The 23,248-nt window shown below is 43.9% G+C and overlaps 1 protein-coding gene and 1 long non-coding RNA gene across 2 annotated transcripts; one reads left to right on the forward strand and one right to left on the reverse strand.

Moving 5' to 3' along the window:
* Nucleotides 1-2,335: 2,335 nt before the first annotated feature.
* LOC103158567 (Krueppel-like factor 11) lies at nt 2,336-5,642 on the reverse strand. Its single transcript, XM_035451371.1, is given in 2 exon segments — nt 2,336-3,422; nt 5,622-5,642. Coding segments are annotated over 2 exon segments (1,098 nt in total). The 3' UTR covers nt 2,336-2,345.
* A 13,813-nt stretch (nt 5,643-19,455) lies between these two features.
* Nucleotides 19,456-23,001, forward strand: LOC103160196. The gene is made up of 4 exons (XR_004771881.1): nt 19,456-19,540; nt 20,673-20,915; nt 21,312-21,415; nt 22,699-23,001. It is a non-coding gene; the product is annotated as an uncharacterized LOC103160196 (long non-coding RNA).
* The last annotated feature ends 247 nt before the right edge of the window (nt 23,002-23,248 follow it).

Below are 23,248 nucleotides of genomic sequence, written 5' to 3' on the forward strand. Positions count from 1 at the left end.
AAGAGGATTAAAACTTAACAGTGTAAAGTATCCAAAATTAACAATCATAAAGGTGAAATATAAGAAGATACAACAATCTGCTTATGTCACATCCTAACTATTTATTTTAACTAAACCCTAAAGTCATCTGAAAGAGGTGTCCAAGCCTGAACACCTCCTTCCAATCCCAACCATAAACAATAGGATGCTATCCCTAACTAGGTATATACACTATCCTAAGTGACAACAATGGGGGAAAGGGCCGGGCGTTGGTGGTGGCACATGCCTTTAATCCCAGCACTTGGGAGGCAGAGGCAGTGGATCTCTGTGAGTTCGAAGCCAGCCTGGTCTCCAGAGCGAGTGCCAGGATAGGCTCCAAAGCTACACAGAGAAACCCTGTCTCGAAAAACAAACAAACAAACAAAAAAAAAAAAAACCAATGGGGAAAAGGGGGCGTAGCATCCTCCAAGTTACTTCCTGCTGAAATGGGACAACGATAGCCTCATGGGGTCCTGAGGGAAGAAAATGTTAGTATAGTGAAAGTCTTGAATGGATTGTATTCAGTCCATGTTAGATGGGATTCGCTTGATTGAAGATCTCGCTTGAAATCCTCAACTTGATTGAAGTCAGTACCTGAAGCTCTGGCCGGAGTATCCGTTGAAATAGAGCAAGTTGGATCCAGTGCAGTTGAGGAGGTGTGGCCCATTTTCTTTCTTTCCCGGGCATCCAGGATTGCTGTCAGGGAGGTCTTCATTAGCTGTGTGGGACTCAAACATAAATGTTAGCAGAGAAATGTTTGCTTGTGTAAGTATGCATACTAGAAAAGGAGCATAACAATTATGATAGGGTGTACACCATGAAAGAAAGAGCCAAGAAAAGACAAAGACAGTCCCCAAATTCTTCTCTTATTCTGTATTATATCAATTGGTTTCTTGATACAATACAGAAACTCTAAAGTTTAGTTTAAAAACGTGCTTGGATTTTAGAGGAGGAAAGCCAAATCCACCTCTAAATCCAGCATTGGTTTAACTGAATAGGGACTAGGAAATAAAGAGAAATAGAGTTCTCTGAGACACAGCATGTATGGCATGTTCCTTTTGTTTGATTTAAGCATCTACCCATGCAGTATTCTTGGACTTCTGGAGATGAGTTTTCCTGTGAAGATAAAAGCAAAATACTTCCCTTTCCTTTGGGAGGTTTCTATTTAGCTTATGAGATATACCTTAGTAGAGTACCTGTCCTTTCTTCTTGTTGAGAGGTTTTTCCTTTTCAACTCGAATCTTGATCAACTTTGATGGTATCCATAGTTTTTCTTCTCCTGTGGAAACCAATGCAAAACCCCTACCCCATCATAACACATGTCCTGGTTTCCATACAGAGGTTAGTACATCTTTGAAGTATACCGGCTGATTCAATTCAGCAGTTTTTCCGTCGTCCAGTGTTATTCTGCAGTCGTTTGCCCTTTCTCATTGGCATTAAAAAAGTTTAGTGTTAACAAAGCATTATGCAGCCTATGTTTGTGGGTTTAGTCTTCCAAGCTTGTTTGTTGAGCATCTCCTTAAGTGTCCTATTATATCTCTCAAGCACTGCTTGTCCCGTAGGATTTTGTGTTATACCGGTAACATGCTTTATGTTATAATATTTGAAAAACTGTTCCAACTTAGTGGAGACATATGCTGGAGCATTGTCAGTTTTTATTTGTGCAGGTATACCCATAATTGCCATCACCTCTAGCAGGTGTGTAATAACAGAATCAGCTTTTTTAGAGTTAAGAGCAGTAGCCCATTGGAACCCTGAGAATGTGTCTATAGTATGATGCACATATTTCAAATTTCCAGATTCTGCAAAGTGAAAGACATCCATCTGCCAAACCTCATTTCTTTGAATACCCTTAGGATTACAACCTGCTGGCTATGGAGTTTGATTATAAAAGGAACAAGTAGGACAGTTTCTCACTATCTCCTTGGCTTGTTGCCAAGTGATGGAGAAGTCCTTTTTCAAACCTTTGCTATTTACATGATGTTTCTTATGAAATTCTGAGGCTTCTAGCAGACTTCCAATTAATAAATGATCAATCTCATCATTGCCTTGTGCTAGTGGGCCTGGCAGACCCATATGGGATCTGATTTGTGTAATGTATATAGGATTACTTCTGTTTCTGATTGTTTCCTGTAATTGTATAAACAGTGAAGATAATTCTGTATTATCAGGAACGAATTCTGCAGTCTCAATGTGTAACATGACTCTCTCCACATATTAAGAATTAGTAACTATATTAAGAGGTTCTATAAAATTCATAAGTACCAAGAGAATTGCATATAATTCTGCCTTTGGTACAGATGTATAGGGACTTTGAACTACTTTACTTACCTCACCTGCTTTATAACCTGCCTTACCTGAGGGGCACAGTTCTGGCTGGAGGCGAAGAACATTGGTGCAGGGGCAAGGGGCAACAGCTTGGTATTCCTGATGGCCATGACACTGGATGGGCAGGTGGCAGGCTGGGGGAAGGTGCTCTGTGGCAAGACCAGCATCACGGTTCCCTGAGGCATAGATGGGCCCGTGAACACAGGTTGGGGCACTGCAGCAGCTTGGGGTAGGATGGACTTGACAGTCTCTGCAGACAACTGAGGAGGAGGCTTCAAAAAGACTGAGAACATGCCGTTTTGTGCAGCCACGGGGATCATTTAGCAAAGGATGGGGGGAGTGCAGACAGGGACAGAAATCAGAGGGGTGGTTTTCCTTGACAAGTCACTTTCAGAATTCTTTGGTGAGTGGGTCTGAATGGCAGTGGGCCATCCTGTCTGCTGGCCTTGGTAGGTGGGGAATGGGACACCAGACTTGTGCAAGCAAGGCTGACAGGAAACTGAGTTAGAAACAAGTAAACCATCTGCCAAGTGAGTGTCTTGCAAAGCTTCACGATGGCCTAGCAGCTCTACTTGTCCTTCTCTGCTGCTAGACAGTTGTTGCACTTGAGCTGGGGCAGTTGGAAAACACGTAGAAACAGGGCCCTCCCCAGTGTGATGGATCACACTGGTCATCACAGCCCTGCAGGAGGATCCTGAGGCTGGCTCCAGTGGCTCCTTCCTGCTCAGCACTCTGGGGGAGACAGTGGAGGATTCAGGGAGGGTGGTGACCATGCATCCTTTGAAATTAGTTACTTGGGAAGGAACAGGGGTCCCTGTCAATGGTTCTGTGAGCTCTGGGCTCTGAGGAGGAGTTATACACAGAGTTGAAAAAGAATGGAAGTCCTTTGGTAGATCAGGTGCAGCTGTGTCCATAAGCACAGTGCTGGTAATGTCGCCGGAATCAGAGACAGGTGTGAGGGGTCTCATCTGGGATCTTTGTCCCCAATAACTCATACAAACGAGAGCTTCCACGGCTTCAATGTCTGTCTGCTCCAGGATGCTACATGTGGACCTTGCATCCCCTACACCAAGCAGCTATTTTAATAGTGATTTACTTATTTTAATTTTATGTACTTTAGTGTTTTGTCTGCATGTTTGGCATGTATGCCTGTGTTCAGGTATAAGATCCCCTGGAACTGGAGGTACAGACAGTTAGTTGTGAGCTGCCATGTGGGTGCTGGGAATTGAACCCAGGTCCTCTGGAAGAGCAGTCAGTGCTCTTAACTTCTGAGTCATCTCTCCAGCCCCTGTTTTCAAGACAGGGTTTCTCTGTATAACCTTCCATGTCCCAGAACTAACTCTATAGACGAAGCTGGCCTTGAACTCAGAGATCCACCTGCCTCTGCCTCACAAGTGCTGGGATTAAAGGTATGGATAGAAGCAGCACAGAATTCCAGGATGGACAAGACTACACAGAAAAATGCTGTATCGAAAACAACAACAAATAAGAGCTGGTTCTTAATCTTGGCAACTGTTTGGAAACCCAATAAGCAAATTGTGTCTGTGAGCAGAAGGTACTAGCAGGCTCCCATTGGAGCCTTGTGTTTTGAACTGAGTCTTTACAAGGCTGGAGAAATGGCTCAGTGGGTGAAACACTTGCAACACAAAACCATAGCCTAAGGTAAATACCAAGAACCCATGGTGGAAGGAGAGAATTGACCTTGGAAAGCTGCTCTGGCTGCTACAGGAGCACCATGACATATCTGTGCCCATGTACACATACATACACACACACACACACACAACACACACACACACACACACACACACACACACACACTGCTAGGATTTTGTTTTTCTGAATGCTGGGGATTGAACACCCAGGGCCTCACATTTAAGTGCTTTGCTATTGATATCTGCCTCTACCCCTATGTTCCTATGTTTATTACCTTACCTTTTTTTTTTTTTTGAGACATGGTTTCTCTGTGGCTTTAGAGCCTGTCCTGGACCTAACTCTTATAGACCAGGCTGGTCTCGATCTCACAAAGATCCGCCTGCCTCTACCTCCTGAGTGCTGGAATCAAAGGCGTGTGCCACCACCACCCGGCTTATTACCTATTATTAATTCATTAATTAGCCAGGTAGTGGTGGTGCACGCCTTTAATTCCAGCACTCCAGGAGCAGAGACAGGTAGATCATTGTGATTTTGAGGCCAGCCTGGTCTACAGAGTGAGTTCCAGGACAGCCAGGGCTATACAGAGAAACCTGTCTCAAAACAAACTAACAAACAATCCCCCCAAAAAACCCCTTAATTAATTGTGCAGAACTTGGGTTGAATGTAAGATCTTGAGTATGCCAGGCCCACACTCTACCACTACACTCCTAGTCCCCAAGTCTTGCATTAGTTTGGGTTTTGTTCAAGACAGGGTTTCTTGTATAGCCTTGGCCTCCCTGGAACTCATTATAATATAGACCAGGCTGGCCTCAAACTCAGAGATCCACCCTCCTGCCTCTGCTTCCTGGGTGCTGGATTGAAGGTTGCCCCACCATCTAGCAAAACCTGCATTCTTTTTTCCCCCAATTTTTTTTGAGACAGGGTTTCTCTGTGTAGTCCTGGCTGTTCTGGAATTCTCTTTGCAGACCAGACTGCCCTCGAACCCAGTATCCACCTGTCTCTGCCTCTGGAGTTTGGGATTAAAGGTATATACCACCACCACCCAGCACCCTGTATTCTTTTTTCTTTCTTTCTTTGATTTACTTTTTTTTCCCCATTTTTTGATTTGAATTAGAAACAAGATTATTTCACATGACAATCCCAGTTCCCTCTCCCTCCCCTCCTCCCCTGCCATGCCCCCAATTAAAACCCTACCTATCACATATTCTTTCTGCTCCCCAGGGAGGGTGAGGTCTTCCATAGGGGTCTTCAGAGTCTGTCATGTCCTTTGGGATGAGGCCTAGGCCCTCCCCTGTGTGTCTAGGCTCTGGGAATATCCCTCTATGTGGAATGGCCTCCCAAAGTCCATCCCTATGCTAGGGATAAGTACTGATAAGTACAAGGGACCCCATAGATTTCTGAGGTCTCCTCACTGACACCAACGTTCATGGGGTCTGGATCAGTCCCATGCTGGTTTCCCAGCTATCAGTCTGGGGAGCAAGAGCTCTCCCTTGTTCAGGTCAGCTGTCTTTGTGAAACCCTGCATTCTTAACCTAACATTTTCTGGATTAGTGTTATACTAGTTGCTATTCAATGTGAAAACCTTCTTAGCAGATAATCCCATCTTCTCCTACATTTACCTCTTCATCAGAATCGGTCATCTAACCCTAACAACGGTACTGTGAGGAGTTGTTTCCCTGTGTCCTTGTGGCTTCATAGCTCCTATCTGTATAAACTTAAGTAGTTTAGTCCTTAAATCCTCCTTTGTGAAAGTTTAGTTTCCCCAGAGTTACTATGCAGTTTACTCTGGATCCATTCAACGCCCTTGGGAAACGTTTACCAAATTCTGGGGCTTTTTTTTTTTTTCCTTTGAAATTTTACCATTTTGCAAATAAGGAAGTAGATGCTCAGGAAAAGAAGCCACACACTGAAAGTCATCCAGCTAGAGGTAAAGGTTTTCAATCCAGTTCTATCTCACTCTAACCAGAGTCTTTTCACCAAGGCACCTGAGTTTGAATGTTTATCCCTAGAGCAAGAAGGGTGTGATAATGGCCTGTCCCGGAGCTTTTCATGTTTACTGAGATAGTCCCGAACACTAGCAAACACCACTAGGAACTGAGGCCAATGTTAGTGACAAACCAAGCGGCATACAGCAAGGTGGCGTACCAGATCCAAACCTTCCTTTACCACAGAGGGTTCATCTCCGACACCCAGACTGAGCATGTATTCCCTATAGGTTCTCTGTCTTGTCATTACTATACTAGCTCCTGTCACCACAAACCTCCCATGCATGGTCAGCCAGAAGTCACCCAGCTTCACATAGAAGCTTGCCCTGGAATCCTGGTCCTGTGGCTTCTGCAAAGGCCTGATGATTTCCTGGGTTCTGAATTGTGATTGTCTGCCAGGGAGCTCTCCAATCTTCCCAATCTGAATGCTCTCTAGTAGCTAAACTGCATCCAAATTTTTTTCAAGTAGTTGATGACGAGGCTGGAGAGATAGTTCAACTGTTAAGAACACTTGCTGCCAAAAAAAAAAAAAAAAAAAAACAAAAACAAAGCCAGGCGTTGGTGGCGCACACCTTTAATCCCAGCACTCAGGAGGCAGAGACAGGCGGATCTCTATGAGTTCGAGGCCAGCCTGGTCTCCAGAGCGAGTGCCAGGATAGGCTCCAAAGCTACACAGAGAAACCCTGTCTCTAAAAACCAAAAACAAACAAACAAACAAAAAAAAAACAAAAAACAAAAAACAAAAAAAGAAAGAAAACCAAACCCAAACAACAAAAACAGTCGGTGGTAATAGCACAAGCCTTTGATCCCAGCACTCAGGAGGCAGAGGCAAGCAGATCTCTGTGAGTTCCAGGCCAGCCTGCTCTGTGAGTTCCAGGACAGGCTCCAAAGCTAGAGAAACCCTGTCTGGAAAAACCATCAAAACAAAACAGTCTCCTTCCTCCAAAGAGAGCAATTGCTGCCCTTCCAGAGGGACAGAGTTTGTTTGGTTCTTGGCCCCATAATCAAGTGACTGTCAGTCATCTGTAACTACAGCTTTGAGGGATCTGACATCTCTGGCCTGCCAGGCACCTGCACCCACTCAAGCATACTCACACACAGACACCAATACCTACGCATAATTGAAAATAATACAAGTAAATCTTTCAAGCATAAAACATTATTTAATGATTAACTTATGAACTATGCTTTCATATATAGATACTGTATGTTGAACATATGCCTGCCAGACCCCCTCCTTTCTTGTCTTCAACCCTCCCTCCCCTAAACAATTTACTTCTACTTTCTTGTTATTAATTTAGCTTGCGTGCATGGGCAGGGGGCAGTTAGGTTTGGTAGTAAGTGCCTTCACTTGTTGAGATATCTCACCAACCTGAAGAAAATATTTGTTCCAGTAATGTGTGAATGGTAACTCCCAAGTGCTGGAATTAAAGGTGTGCACCACCGAACCTGGGATTTTTGTTGTTCTGTTGGGTTTTTTGAGCCAGGATTTCACTGTATTGCTTTGGAGGCTGCCCTGGAACTCACTCTGTAGACCAGGCTGGTCTTGAACTCACAGAGTTCTGCCTGCCTCTGCCTCCTGAGTGCTGGAATTAAAGGCATGCCCACCAATGATCAACTATACTCACTCTCTTATTTCCCTTTTCCCATTTGATTCTCCCATTCCAGACTCCCCCATCCATCCATAACAATTACAATTTAAGATTTTAAAATTCTTTTGCTTTTTTATTATTAATTTATTTTTTATAGTCCAATCCCAGTTTCCCCTCCCTCCTCTCCTCCAGCCCCTACCACTTTCCCTCCCCACCTCCCATCTGCTCCTCAGAGAGGGTAAGGCCTCCCGTAGGAAGCCTTCTAAGTCCATCTCATCATCTCATTGAAGCAGGACCAAGGTACCTCCCCACTCTCACATCCCTGTGTCTAGGCTGAGCAAGGTATCTCCATATAGAATGAATGGGTGCCACTAAGTCAGTTTGTGCATTAGTGTTAGATCTTGGACTCACTGCCAGTGGCTTCATATATCGTCCCCGCTACACCATTGTCACCTATATTAAAGGAGTCTAGTTTGGTCTTAGGCAGGTTCCCCATTTGTCAGACCTGAGTCAGTGATTTCTCACTAGCTCGGGTCAGCTGATTCGGTGGGTTTCCTCATCATGGTCTTGACTCCTTTGTTTATATTATCAGTCCTCCCTCACTTCAGTTGTACTCCAGGAACTTGGCCCATTGGTTAGCTGTGGATTTCTGCATCTGCTTCCACCTGTTTCTGGAAGAGGGTTCAAGCTTCTCTGGGATTGTGGATTGTAGGTTGGGTATTTTTTGCTTTATGTCTGGTATCCACTTATAAGTAAGAACATAATTATACTTAGGATGGTTTTTTGTTTTGTTTTTTTTTTCCCTTGAGACGAGGTTTCTCTGTGTAGCTTTGGAGCCTACGCCCAGCCTGATATCATTGTTTCTTACCACTGAGTAGTACTCCATTGTGTAAGTGTACCACATTTTCTTTATCCATTCTTCAGTTAAGGGGCATCTAAGTTGTTTCCAAGATCTGCTATGAACATAGATGAGCAAATGTCCTTGTGGTGTGAATGTGGGTCTTGAGGTAGGTTGAATTTTTCTGAGAAATCATCATACTGATTACCATAGAGGTTGTATAAGTTTTGTTGTTTTTTTGTTTTATGTTTTGAGACAGGGTTTCTCTGTGGCTTTGGAGGCTGTCCTGGAACTAGCTCTTGTAGACCAGGCTGGTCTCAAACTTACAGAGATCCACCTGCCTCTGCCTCCCAAGTGCTGGGATTAACCCAGCTGACACCTGGTTTATAATAGATTTTTTTTCACAAGATATATTCTGGTTACGGTTTCCCCTCTCCCAGACTAACCTAACCTAATCAAATCCACACCCTTTCTTGCCCTCTCATTAGAAAACAAACCAGGATAGCAAAACAAACAAACAAACAAAAATCAAAAACCAGGCGTTGGTGGCACACACCTTTAATCCCAGCACTCTAGAGGCAGAGGCAGGAAGATCTCTGTAAGTCAGAGGCCAGCTTGGTCTACAGAGCGAGTTCCAGGACAGCCTTCAAAGCAATACAAAGAAACCCTGTCTGGAAAATCAAAATTAAAAAAAAAAATAAAATAAGAGAAAAAAAAAACAATATAGAGCCTGGTGCCATCTTTTGATTTTAGCACTCAGGAAGCAGAGTCAAGCAGATCTCTGAGATTGAGGCCAGCCTGATGTACAGAGAGAGTTCCAGGACAGTCAGAGCTACATAGAGAAACCCTGTCTTAAAAAAACAAGTAAACAAACGAAGCAAAACAAAAAACCTACTAAAAAGTAGGTCCGGAAAGATGACTCAGCAGTTGAGAGCACTGACTGCTCTTCCAGAGAACGTGGGTTCAATTCCCGGCACCCACATGGCAGCTCACAACTGTCTGTAACTACAGTTCCAGGGGCTCTGATGTTCTCACACAGACATATAGGCAGGCAAAACACCAAAGAACATAAAATAAAAATATATTACTTTTAAAAAGGAAAAAAAAAAATATAGACACTGAGATACTCGGAGTAACCAGAAATCCCATAAAGACACAAAATCAGAAATCATAACACATAGGTAAAAGACCTATAAGGTTTTTAAAAATGCCCAGACATAGTACTATAAGACAAAAAAAAAAAAACCTTCCAAAGTAACACTGAATTCATTTTGTGTAATCATTTATTGCTGAGCAAGGAGTCTGCCCTTTAAAGTGGTTTGTATACCCAGTGAGACTCTGTTGGAGAGAAGTATTTTTTCTTTGTGAGTAGTTATCAGCTGGAGATAGCTTCTGGGTTAGGGATGGTGGCTTGTGTCCACTTCCCTTCCCTCTCAATGCTTGGACCCCATCTGGCTTAGACCTGTACAGGCTCTGTGGATGCTGCCATAGTCTCTGTGGGTTCATATGTGCTTTGGTCTTGTGTTGTGTCTAGAAAGCCTTGCGTCCTTATTGTCTTCTATACCCACTAGCTCTTGTAATCTTTCTGCATCCTCTTCCAGAGTTCCCTAAACCCTGAGCAGAGGGATTTGATGGAGACAATCCGTTTAGGACTGAGTGTTCCAAGGTGTCTCACTCTGCATTTTGTCCAGTTGGGGGGTCTCTGCATTTGTTCCCATCTCCTGCAGGGGGAAGCTTCTCTGATGACAGCTAAGCAACACAGTGATCTGTAAGTATAGCAGAATGTTATTAGCAGTCTTTTATTTTACTGCTATGTTCCTTCGGTATTTGGTTTTCCTCTAAGTCTGTGGTCTATCTAGTCTCAGGTTCTTGACCTCTAAGCAATGTCAGACATTCAGGGTTGCATCTCATGGAGTGTGTCTTAAATCTAACAGACAGTGATTGGCTATTCCTACAATGTTTGAGCCACTGTTGCACCAGCGTATCTTGCAGGCTGGTCGCCATTGTAGATCAAAGGGTTTATAGCTGGGTTGGTGTTATTCCTCTAGTAGTGTGCAGAGGACCATGGACACAAGTTAGTAAGGATGAAGGATCTCGGTAGGCACGAGTTCTACTTCCTTGTGTTCAATGAGTTATGTAGGTGTTGTCTTCAGCAATAGGGCCTTATCATCAGTTTGTGGAGAGCAAACAATAGCCAGGATAATAGCCTGGGTTGTTGGGTGGTTTTCATGGTGTCCCTTTGGCCAACAACTCAAATAGATATGAACCATTCCTGGCACTTGAGATTTCACTTGGTGATGAGAGATGTCGAGTTGAGCTTTGTCCACCCCCCAGTTTTTAGTGACTCCACTTAGATTTATCTCATACATATATATGAGCTTTTACTGTATTACATCTCCATGTAACCCCTCAAGTGTCCCTTAGTTCCCTTAGTTCTCTCTCTCTCTCTCTCTCTCTCTCTCTCTCTCTCTCTCTCTCTCTCTGTCTCTCTGTCTCTCTCTCTCTCTGTCTCTCTCTGTCCTGGAACTTGATCTGTAGACTGACCAGGTTGGCCTCAAACTCACAGAGATCTGCCTGCCTCTGCCTTCTGAGTGCTGGAATTAAAGGCATGCGCCACCAATGATTGACTATACTCACTCTCTTATTTCCCTTTTCCCATTTGATTCTCCCATTCCAGACTCCCCCATCCATCCATAACAATTACAATTTAAGATTTTAAAATTCTTTTGCTTTTTTATTATTAATTTATTTTTTATAGTCCAATCCCAGTTTCCCCTCCCTCCTCTCCTCCAGCCCCTACCACTTTCCCTCCCCACCTCCCATCTGCTCCTCAGAGAGGGTAAGGCCTCCCCTAGGAAGCCTTCTAAGTCCATCTCATCATCTCATTGAAGCAGGACCAAGGCACCTCCCCACCCTCACACCCCTGTGTCTAGGCTGAGCAAGGTATCTCCATATAGAATGAATGGGTGCCACTAAGTCAGTTTGTGCATTAGTGTTAGATCTTGGACTCACTGCCAGTGGCTTCATATATCGTCCCAGCTACACCATTGTCACCTGTATTAAGGGAGTCTAGTTCGGTCTTAGGCAGGTTCCCCATTTGTCAGACCTGAGTCAGTGATCTCTCACTAGCTCGGGTCAGCTGATTCTGTGGGTTTCCCCATCATGGTCTTGACTCATTTGTTCATATTATCAGTCCTCCCTCACTTCAGTTGTACTCCAGGAACTTGGCCCATTGGTTAGCTGTGGATTTCTGCATCTGCTTCCATCTGTTTCTGGAAGAGGGTTCAAGCTTCTCTGGGATTGTGGATTGTATATAGGGTATTTTTTGCTTTATGTCTGCTATCCATTTATGAGTGAGAACATAACTATATTTGTCTTTCTGGTTCTTGATTACCTCACTTAAGATTTTTTTTTCTAGTTCTGTCCATTTGCCTGCAATTTTTAGGATGTCATTGTTTCTTACTGATGAGTAGTACTCCATTGTGTAAATATACAACATTGTCTTTATCCATTCTTCACTTGAGGGGCATCTAAGTTGTTTCCAAGATCTGCTATGAACATAGTTGAGCAAATGTTCTTGTGGTGTGAATGTGCCTCCTTTGGGTATATATCCAACAATGGTATTGCAGGGTCTTGATGTAGGTTGATTCCAATTTTCTGAGAAATGACCATACTGATTATCATAGAGGCTGTATAAGTTTTGTTGTTGCTGTTTTGTTTTGTTTTATTTTTTGAGACAGGGTTTCTCTGTGGCTTTGGAGGCTGTCCTGGAACTAGCTCTTGTAGACCAGGTTGGTCTCGAACTTACAGAGATCCACCTGCCTCTGCCTCCCGAAATCTGGGATTAAAGGTGTGCACCACCAAAGCCCGGCTGTTAGTATTGTTTTTATCCTGCTGATTTTTTGTTTGTTTGTTTGTTTGAGATAGGGTGTTGCAATTTAAGAAAATCGATGCTGAAGGGAAAGACGGCATGTGACAGAGTTCAAGTAGAGGGTTTTTTTTGTTTTGTTTTTTGGTTTTTTTGGGTGGAAAGGGATCATAAAAAGGGGAAAGAGAAGGTGGGGAGACTAGCCTTCTCCAGAGACTGGAGCAGTAGGAAAGAGAAAAGAGAGGGGAGAGAGAGACAGAGACAGACAGACAGAGAGGAACAGACAGACAGAGAGGATGGGAGGTGGGCAGGGTCCTTTTAAATTGTAGTAGTGGTTTTATTCTCCATCGGTGGGATTAACATAGCCTGAACTGGTCATTTCCTGTGACCAGACAAGACTTCCAGTAGAGGGACTGGGGCATCAACCTAGCCACGTAACTGTCAATCTACAGTTTGCCCTGCCTATGGGATGTGCTGGAAAGGCTGGTGAAAGGTAAGGGTGGTACAGAGATTGTGGAAGTAGCCAAGCAATGACTGGTCCAGCCTGAGACCCATGCTATCCTGATACTGTCTGGAGCACCAGGACCCTGGATAGAACCAAACACGACTGGAGGGAAAAAAAAAATGTCAATGTAATGATTCCTAATGATATTCTGCTATACTCATAGATTGGTGCTTAGGCCAATAATTATTAGAGAGGCTCATCTAGCAACTGGTGGAAAAAGATGCACAGCCCCACAGCCAAATGTTAGGTAGACCCCAGGAATCCTGGGGAAGAGGCGGAAGATGATTTGTAGGAGCCAGAGGGGTTAAGGGCATCACAAGAAAACTCACAGAATTGGGGGCTGGAGAGATGGTTCAGAGGTTAAGAGCACCAACTGCTCTTCCAGAGGTCCTAAGTTCAATTCCCAGCAACCACATGGTGGCTCAGAACCATCTATAATGAGGTCTAGTGCCCTCTTCTGGTATGCAGATATACATGGAGGCAGAATGTTGTATACATAATAAATAAATAAATAAATAAATAAATAAAATCTTTTTTAAAAAAAGGAAACTCACAGAATCAACTAACCTAGACTCATAGGGGTTTACAGAGTCTGCGCCAACCAGGCAGCCTACATGGAACTGACATAGGTTCTCTGCATATATGTGACAGTTGTGTAGTTTGGTCTTCTTTCTTATGGGACTCCTAATAGTGAGAGATCCTGTCTGTCTTAGACTCTTTTTCTGGCTTTTGGGACACTATTCCTCATATTGGGTAGTCTAGTCCAGCCTTAACAGGAGAGAAGTGCCTGTCTCCCTGCAACATGATATGCTGTGGCTGGTTGATATACTTGGGAGGCCTGTTCTGAATAAAAACAGAGGAAGAGATGAGGGAGGGGAAGCTGCAGTCGGGATGTAAAATAAATAATAAATTTCAAAAGAGAAATTAGAAAAGAAATAAAACATAAATCAAAATACAACTAACTAAATTAACCCCCCCCGACATAAATGATAGAATTGCTATATTTATGAAGGACAACTGCCATGTGTGTGTATAGCTGGGCCCAGTGGGCTTTTCCGGTACATTTCTGGTGGGAAGACAAAATGGAGGGAGTACTGAAAGCAAGCTTGTTAACTTTCCTCTGAGATTAGGTCCAGCCTGGACTTGAACTCATGACAATCCTGCCTCAGCACCCACATGTACTGGGCTTATAGGCATGAACCACAATGTTCTGAAGGAACCTTTTGGCAGCCATAATGGTCGAACATGTGCTTCTATGACCTTGACCTAGACACTAGAAAGTCAGATGCCTGTCTCGTGACAGGGAGCCAATCAGAAGTTACCTGGTGGCGCTATGCTTTACGACCCTGGGTGTGCTTTACGGACAAGCGCACAGCAATGACATAGAGAGCATAGCAACCACCCTGGGAGGGCCTATGGGCCATAACAACCAGTTGACCAATCAACACAGGGCAAGCCCTCCAAGTGGAAGCACACCAATCATGAGCCTGTGCGTACCCCTAGACACTCCCCTTACGCTGTCCTATAAGATCTCTTGGGAGGCCCTAGGAGCCGTCTTTTGCTAGCCGTCCGCCATGGCGGGTGGGTGAAAGACCCGAGCTAACATAGGGTTAGCTCGTTAAATTACAATAAAGCCTCGTGCAGTTTGCAGCAAGCTCTCGAATCCGCCTGGTGATTGGGGTGACTGCGAACCTGGCCTGAGACCCCGGATACTTGAGTTTTCGGGGGTCTAACAGTTCAACCCTTCCTTCCTTCCTTCCTTCCTTTTTTAAAAAGGAAGTATGTATACAGTGTTCTGTCTGCATGTATCCCTGCAGGCCGGAAGAGGACACCAGATCTCATTCAAGGTGGTTGTGAGCCACCACATGGTTGCTGGGAATTGAACTCAGGACCTCTGGAAGAACTCTTAACTTCTGAGCCATCTCTCCAGCCGCCCCCCACCAGTTTCTTGATTTCTTAGAAAGTTAAATAAGCCCCTGCCACCTCACCCAGCCATTCTACTCTTACTCAAGAGAAGCAGAAACATCTGTCAGTAGAACAACTTGTATGAAAATGGTCACTGTAGCCATATTCATGATGGACTGTGACTGGATACACCACAAAGTTCTACTGACTCTGGAGTGAACAAACAAATATATATATATATATATATATATATATATATATATATATATATGTTAGAATCTTATTTTAAAAGGAAACTACTGATACATGTCCTTTCCACAGGGAGGAACCTCAAAATGCCATGTTAATGAAAGACTCCAAACACAGAACACTACCCTGGCAGATTCAGCTTCTCTGACATTCTGGACCAGGAGACAGAGAGCAGCTCTGCAGTGGGGAGCACCTCTGCGGTGGGGAGGACCTCTGAGGAAAATGGGCCATGGTGGCACATCTTCTGGCCTCCTCTCTGTTCCGTGTGTGCCCAGTGCTATGTCTCAAAGGTGACATTTGACCCATGTACCTCCAGTGTGAATAGAGTAGTGTTGACCAATCCCAAGTTGTTTTCATGCAGCTCTACCCTGTTTATTACATCCCTTTTCCTAAGGAGTATGCGAATAATAAAAGCCAATAATTTATGTATCTGTATGTATTTTTATTTGTATGGATATGTTGCCTGCATGTATGTCTGTGCCCCACATGGGTGTCTGGTGCCCACAGATGTCAGAAGAGGGTATTGGATCTCCAGGAACTGGCGTTTCAGAAAGTTGTGAGCCACCATATGTGTGCTAGAAATTGAACCCAGCTCCGCTAAAGAGCAGCCAGTGATCTTCATCACTGAGCCATCTCTCCAGTTGCCATTGTTTGTTATAGGACATGGGTTAAATAATGCCTCCAGAAAAGCCTCACCTTTGTGGAAATCCAATGCCTTTACAACTGCAAACTGACCTTCCCTTCCTTCTACCCTCCCCTTAATCTGAAAAACAAAATTCAACTCGGACCACACCTTTTCTGAGGGTCATCTATTAACATGTGCAAATGCAAACCGGTTTCTGCCCATTGACTTTGAGAGTCTCCAGAGGTGTGAATGGGAAAATTGGAACAACATCATTTAGAATCTTCTCATTATGGGACATGGGATTGGCAGTTGCTCTTCAAAGCCAGTGGCAAAACTCACCTGGTATATGGAAGATGGAAGGCCACCAACTCTCCCCATATACCTAAAACTGAAAAGACTCCCAATCTATGGCTCTTTCAAATTTTAAACAGCAGAGGCGGAGGCCAGGGTGTGCTTGGTTTTATTCTCAGGTCTGTACATGCAAGAATAGCCTGGAGCCTGGTCTACATAGTGAGCTCCAGGTCAGCAATTGAGACCTTGGAGGGGGGGGAAAGGGAGGGAGGGAGGAAGGAAGAAAGAAAGGAAGAAGGGAAGAAAGGAAGAAAGGAAGGAAGGAAGGAAGGAAGGAAGGAAGGAAGGAAGGAAGGAAGGAAGGAAATTTAAACGGAACAGAAGACACCCTCTCAGGCAAACCAAGAAGACGACCAAACCATCAGCTGGTTATCTCCAGGGTGTTCCCTGTTCTGAGCACTTTTCATAGGCTAGCTCCTTTAATCTCAACATTTTACCTCCGGGTGGTGCACGCACTTAATCCCAGCACCTGGGAGACAGAGACAAGCAGATCTCTGTGAGTTCAAGGCCAGCCTGGTCTCCAGAGTGAGTGCCAGGAAAGGCTCCAAAGCTACACAGAAAAACCCTGTCTCGAAAAACCAGAAAAAAAATCCAGAAAAACCAGTTTGAATGTTTTCACTGTGAAGAAATGAAGAATGTTTGGGTAGATGGATGCATAGAAACATCATATATTACCCCACTAATATGTACAACCTTTATATTTTATATATCAGTTAAAATATGTAAATTAGTCTGGCATGGTGGCACACATCTTCAATGCCAAACTACAGAGGCAGAGCAGGTGGATCTCTGTGAGTCCCAGGTGAGTCAAAGCTATAAATAAATACTAATTTAGAGAGTAATGTGGGTATACTGGCATGGATAGGGATATAACTTTATAGTTTTCTTAATTGGCCTCCTCATGCTAGCATGTTGTATGGGGGCTTTTACATCTCCCTACTACGCTGGACACAGTGGATTGGGTTGGCTCATGCCACTTGATCCCAGGCCAAGGGAAATTAGGGTCATGCTCTTAACTATTCTCCTTTCTGGTTCTCTGGGCCTCATAGGCTCTGGGCTGATGCTGCAGCTGTTCTCTCTGTCTCTGTCTCTGTCTCTGTCTCTGTCTCTGTATCTGTCTCTCTGTCTGTCTGTCTGTCTGTCTCTCTCTCTGTCTCTCTGTCTCTCTCTCTGTCTCTCTGTCTCTCTCTCTCTCTCTCTCTCTCTCCATTAGCCAAACATGACTGCTTGAATGAAGGACACAAACTTGAGCAACAATCCCTTCTACCTTTCTCACCTCATGGATATAGTGACCTGCCATCAAAGCCCCATCCTGGTGTTGAGGTCCCCACTGCATTCACTTCCTTCCTCTCTGGTGAACAGTCTCTACTTCAATTTGCCAGTCTCCTTTCACCCATCTCTCTTGTGTGAATCTATGCCTGCTTGAAGGCTGCCTTGTGGATCTGTCTGTACCTGTCTGTGTATGTGTCTGTCTGTCTGTATATGTGTATCTCTATGTCTATCCCTAACAAAGGGCTTCACTGTCTTGATTGAACATCACAGAAAGTGCCACATGGTGAAGGAACGGAGGATATGTTATAGAACTCCTTAACAGAATTTTGTGCTGACCCAGATAACAAACAGTACTACAAAAATCATTGTTTATCAAGCAATATGTGTATGTTGTGTCCAACATTTATGGTTGATATTCATTTATAAGGCCACTTTTGTCCTATTTTCTGGTTTTAGAAAATCTTATCATAACCTATGTACAAACACACTTGTATTACTCTAAATTGGGGCATGGAAGGCATGGACAATATTATCATAATGCACATACAAACATATGCATTACTCTGGGTCAGGGCATGAAAGGTACATGTGATGATCTGAATAAAAATGGCCCCCATAGGTTCATAGGGAGTGGCGCTGTTAGGAGGTATGGCTTTGTTGGAAGAAGTGTGTCACTCTGGGTAGGTTTTGAGGTTTCAGAAGCTCAATCCAAGCCCAATGACTCACTCTCTCCTCCTGCTGCCTGGGATCTAGATGTAAAACTCTCCTCTCCTGAAAAAAACAGCAGCATTCATCTGTTGAAGACTGGCGTTCCTGTTGATCGCCAGGGTTTATCTGTAGGTCAGACAGGCTCCTTGTGGTCTACAGTCAAGTCTGGCTTTAGAAACTCCTGATCCATCGCTCATGGCTGCAGGTGCAAGGATTGGCTGCTGCGTGGGTGCACGATTGTCAGACTTCAAGACAGGCATTGATTGGTGTGGATGTGCCTCGGGGGCATGGCAAGCATCTGCAAAATAGCTGCCTTCTTGGCTGCTGGGCCCTGGTAGCAACCAGGCAGAGGGGACAATAAGGTGCAAGGCGAAGGTGCTTGATTCCTGACAAGAGAATACCCCAGAAAATGGACTCTTCATGGACAACCTGTCAATTATTCAAAAAATAGCCCTGGTACTTGGAATCCCAGCAAGTGCAGCAATTGCCTACATCCTTTTCCGGCGATACAGGACAAGCAGAGAAGAACGAATAACATTTGTTGGACAAGATGATATTGAGCTAATGATGTGAGTTCACCAGGAGGCTGTGAAGCAGATCATTGGTGGGCAAGAAGCATAAATATAAAGGTCTCATGGGGAGGGGAGAGCTACCTCTCACCCTCATTGCTGAGGTTACTGAAGATAAGATTTTTTGAAACAGTCCTTCAGTATTTCTTTATGAACTTTAGTTTAATACAAGTAGAAGAAATGGAGAGTCATCTTAGGAAATGTAAAAGTTCTTGTATGTGTGTGTATATGCACATCTAAAGAAATAAAAAGAATGTACTTCTGGAAAAAAAAAAAAAAAACAACTCTCCTCTCCTTCTCCAGCACCATGCCTCCATGTTTCCCACCATGACAATAATGGACTAAACCTGTGAACCTGTAAACCAGCCCCAATTAAATGGTATTCTTATTAAATGTTGTCATGGTCATAGCATCCCTTTAGAGCAATAGAAACCCTAAGACATTATATATCTTAAGATCATAGCTATGCTTTAGCTTCAGACATAAAAATTGGCATAAATCTGATTGTTACATTTTACTGTTAAAGGCCAGTTAAATAGACAGGATGAATACATAGCAGGATAGAAATCTTTTTTTTTCCCAAGACAGGGTTTCTCTGTGTAGCTCTGGCTGTCACACAACTTGCTTTGAAGACCAGGTTGGTCTGGAACTCAGAGATCCACCTGCCTCTGCCTCCCCAGTTCTGGGATTAAAGAGTTGTTCCACCACCCTTTGAGGATAGCAGTCTCAAGTGACCTTGATGTATATTATTAACTCTGGCTGTAAGAGAGCTTGGAGGTGGTGGCACATATCTTTAACCCTACACTTGGGAGGCAGAGGCAGATGGTTCTCTGTGAGTCTGAGGCCAGCTGAGTCTACAAAGAGAGTTCCAGGACAGCCAAGGCTGTTACACAAAGAGATGCTGTCTCAAAAAAACAAATAAACACCCCCCACACACACACAAAAAGAAAGTAAGACATATTTTCATAATGCATTGCCACAAGTTTCCCTGGGGAGGTTTGGACAAATTTTGACTCACCCACATCCAGCACTGACAGCACACCAGAGCAGACATTGCACAAGTTCAGCTCGGTGAGTCAAAAAGCTTAATGGGCTTACGGACAGGAATGTGGGTGAGGGGTTGCTTGTAGGAACATGGTGGCTTCATAAACAGCTCCATCTCTCTCTCTCTCTCTCTCTCTCTCTCTCTCTCTCTCTCTCTCTCTCTCTCACACACACACACACACACACACACACACACACACACACACACACCTGTTCCCAGTAGTTGTTTACTGTTTATATGTGCTTCTTTTATGGGTGTTTCATGACCTGCCTGCCCTCAGTCATTCCATGGGGACGTGTCAGTAGCTTAGTCTTGTGAGAATCTCACATGGTGTTGCATGATAAGACTTTTTCTTGGAAGACAAAACATATACACCTACTCATTCCACATAGGGAGCCTATAACAGACCAAAGTACAGATACCACCAAGAAATATGGTGAGGGGTTATTCACGGGGGCAGAAATGACTCAAAGGCAGTTGCATCACCAAAGCCAACCCCAACATGGTAGAACCTGGCAGCTTAACAGGTTGGAGAGTGTCCTTTCTTTCTCTCTCTCTCCCTTCCTTCCTTCCTATTCTTTTTTTGTTTTTTTGAGACAAGGTTTCTCTATGTAGCTTTGAAACCTATCCTGGCACTCACTCTGTAGACTAGGCTGGCCTTGAACTTACAGAGATCCACCTGCCTCTGCCTCCTGAGTGCTGGGATTAAAGGTGTGTGTCCCCACCGCCCATCAAGAGTGTCCTTTCTAAGTGATTCAGTTGGGCTGAACCTCTTCCACACAGCTTGGCTGGTTTCTGCTCCTTCCACATAGCTGGACTGGTCTCAGAGTCTCCTTTACAATTTAGCTGTGCTTACTCTGGCCTGGTGAATGTGGTCAGTTCCCAGGGACTTCCTGAAGGCTATTGAGTTGTTTATCTTCCCTCTTAAGGAGTTTTTCCTACAAGGTAGAATGAATATCTGAAGAAACTTCTACACAAAGCATGGATAATCGGTTACTCTGATGTCAAAATGGCAGTGGGTCTGTCATGCCTGGAAGACAGTGAGTGAGAGTGGAGTGAGTGAGTGAGTGAGTGAGTGAGTGAGTGAGTGAGTGAGTATAAGGTAAAGCTTGGCATCTCAACCTTTATTGCATTGTTTGTCTCTTTCACTATCTTAAGACTTTAGATTATATTCCTGCTCAATTATGCATATCAGAAGAGGCCAGGCCGTGTGTGACAGAGGCAAGATCTCTAAAGAAAGTTCCCAAGAGAGCACTGCATGAATCTGTGAAGGTGAAGTTCAGAGTATAATGAAGGTCCCAGAATGATGGGGAGCTAGGAACGCGGAACATTTGCTCAGCAAAATTTGAGTGATGAGTGGAGTCAACCCAAGTGAGAGGAAGGCCAAGTAGACTGTGAATGGTAAGGTCTTGAGGACAGAGTTGCCCAAGCCTGTTGGCACTCACATGGTACTACCATGTGTTAGATATGGGCCATGGAGCTATAGGATTTGTGTGTGCTGCTGGATTTCACTCCTGATTTGGTCCTATTTTTCCTTTCTGTGTCCCATTTCCCCCTTCTCAATGGGAATGTTTACTCTGGGCCTTTGGGATTTGGAAGTATGCAATTTTCTTTACTTTAGATGGTCTCACAGCTTGAGCTACATAGACTCTGAGCTTATACTGTAAATAATGTGGGAACCATTAAACTCTGGGAGACTTTTAGAGACAGGTCAAATGTATTTTGCATTATGAGTTGGCTATGAGCCTTTGCGGGGGTTAGAACATTATGGTTTGAACATCCAATGTCCCTCTGTAGGCTCATGTGTTGGAGAATTGGACTACCAGATGACGGGATTATTCAAAGAAGGTTGTAGAAACTTGCGGAAGCAGACCCTTAGTTGGAAGAAGTAGATCGCTGGGGTATGTCTTTGAATGCTATTAGCCTGGCCTCACTTTCTCTCTCTCTCTCTCCTTGCTGTCTTTCATGAGGTGACAAACCCTTTCTTTCACGTTCTTCACTGTCATGCTTCTGCCCACATTCATGAGCCAAAGCAGCCACTGACTCCTATAGCATTACCCTAAGTAAATCCTTCATCTCTTAAGTTGTTTCTACCAGTTATTTTGTCATAGCGACACTAACAGTGACTAATGCAGTCACTGCTATTTAGAAATGTTTATGTATTGTATGTAGTAGATGTAGGGTAAAAGGTCCAAGCTCACTTCCAGATTTGAAAACACACCCAAACCCACCAATCCCTGAGCTTAAAATCTCACCCATCCCTGCACTCAAAAATCCCATCAATTCCTAAGCTTAAAATCCCACCAATTCCTGAGCCCAAAGTCCCACTGATCCATGGGCTTACCCCAAACTCAGGACTTGAAATCTCACCAATCCCCATCATGGAAATCTCAGCCCTCGAAAACTCCTTCCCCAAGAAGTCCTATATAAGTCTGCCTCCAACTTGGTTCCCTGCTGCATCTCTCCCCAGCAGAGGCAGCCAGTCTCTTGTGTCTTTCCCAAGGAATTTCTGTGTGAGATTTGTTGTGCAGTATGACTTTGTGGCATTTCTTAGTTCCTGACTGCCAGGATGCCTTTCCCCTTAGAACTGCAACACTGTGTAATCTAACATGCTTCCCGAGTAACTTAAGCCTGTCCATAAAACATGTGAGCAATACATTGACAATTATTCGTTTATTGATTATTCATATGGTGTTGACTCTGTGTTACTTACAATTTATTGATAGTTGACTATGTTGGCCGATACTCACCCAGCAGGTATTCATTATACACTGGCTATGTGCCTGATACTATGCTAGCAAGTAACAAGCAAAACCAGGCAAGGTTCCTGGGGCAGGAAAATAATGGTTTAGTGGTGAAGGCAGGGATTTCTCACAAGATGACAGGCAGATGGAAGTGTGTTGTTTATGTCATCCCCTGAACAGTGACCTGATGCTTCAAGAGCTAAGTGGGTGGTCATGGGAGACATGGCCTAGGAGTTGCTATACCTTTTCCTATCAAATGTATTTGCCTAGAAGATACCAAGGTTATCTTCCAGCTCCAATATCTTAATATTTTTAGTTTTTTTTTCCTTTATCTGGGTAAGTACTTTTTAAAATGGGAAACCCCCTACTTGAGCAAATGTCTAGCGAATGCAGTAATGTGACTTCTTTCCATATTGCTAATTTAAATCTGATCATCTCAGGCAGCCTCCTCTGGCCTTATTGCTAAAACTTTGAAAGATTGCTGACTAGTCATTCTCAGAGGAACAGCGGGAGTCATGAGTAAGCAAATTGCATTGAAGAAGGCAGAGATGGCTTTCCTCTGTTTGGCCTTCTCTAGGGTAAAATTTGAAAACCCTCCAGGAAAGCTGAGTTGGGTCAGGCAATCCCCTCCTGGCATTCTTTAGAATAAAGAAAGTATCTTCAACAAATGGTGCTGGCATAACTGGATGCTGGCATGTAGAAGACTACAGATAGATCCATGGCTATCACCAAGCACAAAACTTAAGTCCAAATGGATCAAAGACCTCAACATAAATCCAGCCACACTGAACTTATTAGAAGAGAAAGTAGGAAATACCATTGAACAAATTGGTACAAGAGACAGCTTCCTGAACATAACACCAGTAGCACAGACACTGAGATCAACAACTAATAAATGGGACCTCCTGAAACTGAGAAGCTTCTGTAAAGCAAAGGACACAGTCAACAAGACAAAATGACAGCCCACGAATTGGGAAAAGATCTTCACCA

This window comes from Cricetulus griseus, assembly GCF_003668045.3.
Source record: "Cricetulus griseus strain 17A/GY chromosome 1 unlocalized genomic scaffold, alternate assembly CriGri-PICRH-1.0 chr1_0, whole genome shotgun sequence".
NCBI classification, from domain to species: domain Eukaryota; kingdom Metazoa; phylum Chordata; class Mammalia; order Rodentia; family Cricetidae; genus Cricetulus; species Cricetulus griseus.